Here is a 6,069-nt window from a genome sequence, read left to right as displayed (position 1 = left end):
CCCCCCCCCCACCCAAGATCTGTGGTCGTAACCCAAGATTTTTGTTTATTCTTTTCTGCAATTACATTGGGGCTTGCCGCCTGCATCGCTGCCCCCACGCTGGGTGTTCCCTTAGTCACTGAAGACCCCACCCCATCCCTTGGACAGTCTCCCAGTGCTTCTTTGACACCGGGCTCTGCTGTCACTTCACCTCTCCGGGCTCCAGCTCTCCTTCCAACACCCATTCCTCGCCTGTCCCTGTCCCTGCACATCTGCCTCACCTTGAACCCTCTTGCTTCATCTCTACCCACGTGCCTACCTGATGTCTCCCCTGAATGTCATCACCGCACCTGTATGTCCAAAAGTGAACACTCCCTTCTTCCTCACCCCCGCTCCCAACACACACTTCATCCTCATCTCTAGCGACTGTTGCCAGTAAATAGCGATTGGGCCCATCCCGGCGTCAGCAAGACCGGCCGGCCCCACTTCAGAGTGCCTTCGGTGAGAACAGAGACGCCGACTGTGAGCGATCGCAGATGCTACCATCCACCAGTCAGCCGCACCGGAAGCCTGCGCGGCTCCCGAGGTCCGCTCCTCCAAGCCTCGGGGCCTGGCTCCGGGAGGAGGGGCCCGAGCCGCCAGGCGCGGGGTGGCAGGTGGGCTGGGTGTAGGGGGAGGGGGAAGGTCCTGAGCTCTGGTCTCCGGATTGGATAGTCCGCCGGAAATGGGCGGTCTTATAGCCCGGAAGGGGTGGGACTTTCCGCCGGCGGCAAATCCTGAAGACTGACTACCGTCTCCATGCTACCGCTCGGTTGCTCACGCCGGTGAGTCCGGCGCTGGGGCGAGGGCGGGAGCGAGCACGGCCCGTAGGAGGCCGCCCGGGTGCTGAGCTACCGGCGTGTCCTCCCCAGGCTGGTGGCCGAGCTGCAGGACGCCCTGGACACCTGTGCCGAGCGGCAGCGGCAGCTGGAGCAGAGCCTGCGGGTCTCCCGGAGGCTGCTGCGGGCCTGGTACGCGGGCCCCGGGCGGGACCCCCGACTCGGCCTTCCCCGGGCCTTCAGAACCCCTCTCAGAGACCGGGCCAGGAGGGCGGGCCCAGCGCCCACTTCCCAGGTGCCGGTTGTCGGTGTCATCTCCCTCTCCCCTTTCCCTGAAGGCTCTGAGAAGGCTGGGGTTTTGCTTCCTGTGTCTTCGCAGGGAACCAGCGGAGACCCCGACTCCGGAGCCAACCCCAGGTCCAGAAACGAATGAAGAGGCCCCGTCTCCAGGTAAACCTCAGCTACCCAGCTCCAAGTGCTGCCCCTGGCCTGCCTTCTGCATGCAGCGGTAAGAAGGACAGTGGTGACCGACCGTTGTATTGGCTTCCACAGCATGCACACCCAGCCCCCAAGACCTCAAGGAGCTGGAGCTTCTAACCCAGGCACTGCAGAAGGCTGTACACGTGCGAAAAGGCATATCTAAGGCTGGAGAAAGAGACAATGCCTCCAGCCTAAAGTCTGGGTCCATTGCCACTTCGGCTACCACAGCCGCTGCCCCACACCGGGCTTCTCAAACAAAACTCCCCAGGGGCACCCGCCAGGCCACCAGGCCTGCCAAGGGCCTCCCTAAGCCTAGGCTTCTGTCCGCGGGGGATCAGACCTGTGCAGGGAGAGGGCCCCTAGCTGCCAAGCCTGGACCCGGCCTCAGGGACCCACAGAAAGCTCCATCGGCTGCTCCTCAGGCCCCAGAAGCCTTCACACTCAAGGAGAAGGGGTAGGTTTCTCAGAACCTCACTGGAGGAACTGCTAGCACTCTACCTGACCAGACCCTAGCCAGCAGCTGGAGTCTGGAATTTGGGGTGACAGGGAGGGCAGGGCATTGAAGTGCATGTGGGTTCTGGAGTACCACCCATGAGGCCCATGCCCAGAAGCTGGCAGAATGGAACAGCTGGTTGTGAATTGGCTGGGTTAGATGTGCTAGGGCCTGTCCCACTCTCCTCCCTGGCCATCCAGTGCCCTTTTATCTACCCAGCCCAGGGGCTCAGATGGTCTCTGCTTGTGGTACCCTCTCCTCTCTCTGACAGGGCAGACCTGGACAGGGTTTGGCTCCCATGGTTTGGGGGTGGGGGGTGTTAGCCTCACCCCTATCTGGGCTCTGAGCAGGGAATGGGGTCTGCAGTCCCAGAATGAGGCGAGGCTCCTTTGAACACTGGGTTTCCTGACAGGACGCTGCTGCAGCTGCCCATGGCCTTCAGGAAGGCGGCTTCTCAGAACTCCTGGTGAGGCTGAGTCTTGCAACTGGGTGGGGGTGGAGGGGAGAGCAGGGATGCCAAGGCTTCCCACCAGCTCGGGGCCCTGTTGGTAAGACTTTTCCAGCAGATCTCTTTGCTTTCTTTGCTAGGAGGGAACACTATATATTAAGAGAGTCTGCCCAGCTCCGACTGCCATAGTCACCTTAGACTCAGTAGGCTTTGAGACCCCCCAGCTCAGCTGCTTGGTTATAAGCTGCAAGACTTTGAGCAAAACACTTGGTGTCTTTTAGTCCCAATTTGTCTTGCATGTGCAGGTGATGATAGTAGTACTAGCTTTCTAGAGATGTTAACTGAGGTGCTTCCTTTCAGGTTATGCACTGTGCCTGGTACACAGCCAGCACCCACAGTTCTTACCAGTCACTGCCAGCCCCTCTCCCCTTCTTCCTCAAATTCTCTCCTAGTATTTCTCAGAATGGGTCAGCTCTCTGGACAGTGTCCTCTTAGTTCCCCTGAGACATCCCAAGGCCTCTCCTACCTCTCAGCAGAGCCAGACACCCTAGGGCCTAGGCTGAGGCCCCTACTCTGGCCCTTGCCTACTTCCTGAGATCCAGTCCAGCTAACTAGAATAATGATCTCTCACTGGGGTGCCCATGTGTGCATCCAGCCTGTGGGCCCAGCTCAGCTCTACACAGACCAGCGACTCCATGGATGCCACTACGTCCTCTAAAACCCAGTTCCTCCAGAAAATGCAGGTGACTGTATCCTTGCTGGATTTGCTGGGGGGTAGGGGAAGAGTGTCTGGTTCTACACCTGGTGAATTTGAGGAGCAACTCCAGGAAGGCCCAGAGCCACTCCCAGGCCCCATCTTTAGGGGAGGTGAGCGGTGGCGCTGAACACGGGAGTTTCCCTAACCTGTGTCCAGTCAGGCTGGCCTAGCTCCAGGCTCAGTGCTGCAGAGGTGGAGGCAGAGGTAGGGCGCCTGCAGAAGGCTTGCTCGCTGCTAAGACTGAGAATGGAGGAAGAGCTCACAAGAGGTCAGTGAGCCCTGATACAGGTTTTTGTAAGGGGTTGGGGTTGGGGGTGCTGCAGGACCAGCATGGACCCAGCCTGCCCTCCCTGACTCTTTCGTAGACCCCACGGACTGGATGCAGGAATACCGTGGCCTGCTCACCTTGGAAGGGCTACAGGCCATTGTGGGGCAGTGCCTCCACAGGCTGCGGGAACTGCAGGCAGGTGAGACCCCACTGCTATCTGTGCTGAAGTCTGGTAGGGGAGGTCAAGGTTCTCTAGCCACAGGATAACCCAAGAGTAGAGGCAGACAGGCCCTTCCCCAAGTCACTCCATTGCATTCTGAGTTCTCCCCAGTTGTCCTATGGGACCAGTTGGAACAGCTCCTCCACCCCCATTCCTTCTCCCAACACACAGAGCCCTATCACTTTTAAGTAGTTTACTTATTTGTCCAATCATTGAAAAAGTAGCATGTGAGAATCAGAGGTACTGGTAGGTGACTGGCCTAGCCTTGTAAGAGATGATTATGAACAATAGGGCTTTGTCTCGGAGGCAAATGGAGACTTTGCAACTTTGCTCCCCCTTAGAGGAGAGTGGCAAAGAGGTGCCTGGCTGTCACCCCAGGAGGCCACATTCCACCGTCCTCACAGAAGTGGTGGAACAGCAGCTGGGGCCGTGGCCTGAGGAGAGGCCCCCCATGGCCTCATTGCCTTGCGGAGGAGGAGCAGATCCCACCTGGAGCCCCCAGCTGCTTCTCTACTCCAGCACGCAGGAGCTGCAAACCCTGGCAGCCCTCAGGCTTCGGGTGGACATGCTGGACCAGCAAATCCACCTGGAAAAGGTACTTCCTGAGTGAGGATTAGGGAGTAGGTGTCTGGGTGCCAGGGGAGCCTGAGTCATGGGGAGGATTCCAGATCTGAAGCCTTGTAAGGGCTCAACAGCCTATCTGTGCTCTTGACGAGAGCCTCTGCACCTGTGCATTTGCCAGCACCGGGGCAGCAGGAGAGAGAATGGAGCGTTTAGAGGAGGGAGGGGCTGGATCATGGTGCCTCAAAGCCTGTCCTGGAAATACTCTATCCCCTGGGCCCTCCTGTGGGGGCCCTGGGCTGCTGTCTGGGATAAGGCCTCCCTGCAACCTTGACCCTACATCTCCCCCCAGGTCCTGATGGCAGAACTTCTCCCCTTGGTGAGCATGCAGGAGCCACTGGGAGCGCCCCAGCTGGCGCTTTGCCGGGCTGTGCACAGCCTACTCTGTGAGGGAGGCCAGCGCTTCCTCACCATCCTTCGAGATGAACCTGCTGACTGAACCCTTCCTGTGACTGGGCAAGCTGGTTCTGGGTCTACTGGGAGAGCACCCCTTCTCTGGTCAGAGTTAAATGAACAGGAATTGAGGGGATTCACCGGTGCAGTGGCCTGGCTTGAGATGGCTGTACTCCCCTGGAAAACCAGGTTTCTAAGGGGAAGGAATGGACCCCTGGCTCTTCCTGAGGAACTAGGTCCCTTCTCATAGCTGCTAATCCTGGTCAGGGCTCAGCTGGGCCCTCCACAGGCTGGGGGGAACAGAGGCCAATGGGGATTTTTCTTAGTTACCTCTATTTTCTCTCACTTTAGACTTAAAAAGCTGCTTGTGTGACATTAAAACTACTTTAGAAATTATATAACAAGGTGCGATTTGATGTGTATTTGTTTTTGTTTGCCAAGAATATATCAAGTATACCTAGTCAGAACACTCATATCCCTTCTGTACTATAGGAAGGGGGTAAAGCCACTCAGGATGGGCTGCACTGGGGACTCACCTCATGCATTGGCCTTAGCACAGGTGCCTAGGTCTGTACTGGCTCATTGGAAGCCACAGAAGCCACAGGCCTCTCTCAGAGTAGGCAGGCACTATGTGCCCACAGCCATCAGTCCTGGTGCCCGTGCCTACCACCTCCTGGGCCATTGCTGTAGTTGGTGTGGGCCCCCCACGCTGAGCCACCACCAGGGAACAAGCCCTTTACCCAACACCCCTCATCTGTTCCTCTTCTGGGGCTCCTGCCCGCCCTGTTGAAGGAATCATTGCTTTGGAAAGCAAGAAAGTAGAGGTCAAGGTCACGGCCTCTAGTTTTAAATCAGTCAGATTTGGGTTTACACTGTGACTTGTTTGCCACTATAGGATTTCCAGCAAGATTCTTAAGGATTCTGAGCCTCAATTCCCAGTGTTGTCCGCACTATCATGCTGGGGTAGTGGTTATTAGCCCTGGGGCAAGGGTGAAGATGTGAGATGCCTCACAGAGCTGGGCGCTGGTGAGGTGTGGGAGGCTGCGGCATTCTTTAAATGAACCTTTACTGAGCACCTGCAAGGACCGAGCACAATGCTCAGAGCTGGGGCACTGGTCCTTAGTGTGGACAGTGATTTTGAGACGGGGTAACACCAGCCTCTGTCCTGGGGCACCCTGCCCAGGAGGCAGGTAACTGAGAGCCAGGTGAAGTATGGCAGATATAAGGGATGAACTTGGTGATGTTGAACCAGCCTCAGGGTGGCTCCAAGTAAGCCACAGGAAGCCCTACCTGTAAAAGGCCTATCACCAAGCAGGCTAGGTACTTCGGACATAGAGTCATGAATCTTGAGAGCTGCTGGGGACCCGATGACAAAGTAGGGAAGGAAAAACCAGGGGCCTAATTGCAATGAGGGGCCTCCAGGGAATGGAACAGCTCCATCCACTGCCCAGGACAGGAACTGTGGGGAAGGGGTAATAGAGACAAGAGCCTGAGGGACAGCTGGCCACTCCGTTACTGCTTCCAGAGCTGCCCATGTGCTTGGATCTTCAGGAACCCTTAATCCTCGGTGGATTCCACCACCACCCTGTTAC

At 57.4% G+C, this 6,069-nt stretch overlaps 1 protein-coding gene across 3 annotated transcripts; it reads left to right on the top strand.

Annotated features, from left to right (window-relative positions):
- The first annotated feature begins 668 nt into the window (after nucleotides 1-668).
- On the top strand, nucleotides 669-4,873 carry TEDC2 (tubulin epsilon and delta complex 2). 3 transcript variants are annotated; one of them, XM_036310775.1, is made up of 10 exons: nucleotides 669-803; nucleotides 891-989; nucleotides 1,177-1,247; nucleotides 1,350-1,731; nucleotides 2,183-2,236; nucleotides 2,874-2,967; nucleotides 3,132-3,243; nucleotides 3,341-3,442; nucleotides 3,805-4,058; nucleotides 4,377-4,873. In XM_036310775.1, exons 1-10 carry the CDS (start codon nucleotides 778-780, stop codon nucleotides 4,521-4,523), a joined length of 1,341 nt encoding a protein of 446 aa, XP_036166668.1. In that variant the 5' UTR covers nucleotides 669-777; the 3' UTR covers nucleotides 4,524-4,873. The 3 variants fall into 3 exon arrangements, with proteins under 3 accessions (XP_036166668.1, XP_036166669.1, XP_036166670.1); XM_036310776.1 differs by lacking the exon at nucleotides 2,183-2,236; XM_036310777.1 differs by lacking the exon at nucleotides 891-989 and having other exon boundaries at nucleotides 733-803.
- Nucleotides 4,874-6,069: the final 1,196 nt, after the last annotated feature.

The sequence above is a fragment of the Myotis myotis genome, unplaced genomic scaffold (assembly GCF_014108235.1).
Source record: "Myotis myotis isolate mMyoMyo1 unplaced genomic scaffold, mMyoMyo1.p scaffold_m19_p_5, whole genome shotgun sequence".
Classification (NCBI taxonomy): Eukaryota; Metazoa; Chordata; class Mammalia; order Chiroptera; family Vespertilionidae; genus Myotis; species Myotis myotis.
The sequence above is the reverse complement of the archived record's forward strand: the minus strand, read 5'-3'. Positions and strand labels throughout refer to the sequence as shown.

What these genes read in the sequence shown, in the direction of transcription:
- TEDC2 (XM_036310775.1), top strand. Translation starts at nt 778, where the DNA reads ATGCTACCGCTCGGTTGCTCACGCCG. An exon ending in GCGGCTTCTCAGAACTCCTG is followed by an intron (nt 2,237 to 2,873) that starts GTGAGGCTGAGT and finishes GTGTGCATCCAG; the next exon opens with CCTGTGGGCCCAGCTCAGCT. An exon ending in GCTGCGGGAACTGCAGGCAG is followed by an intron (nt 3,443 to 3,804) that starts GTGAGACCCCAC and finishes GCTCCCCCTTAG; the next exon opens with AGGAGAGTGGCAAAGAGGTG.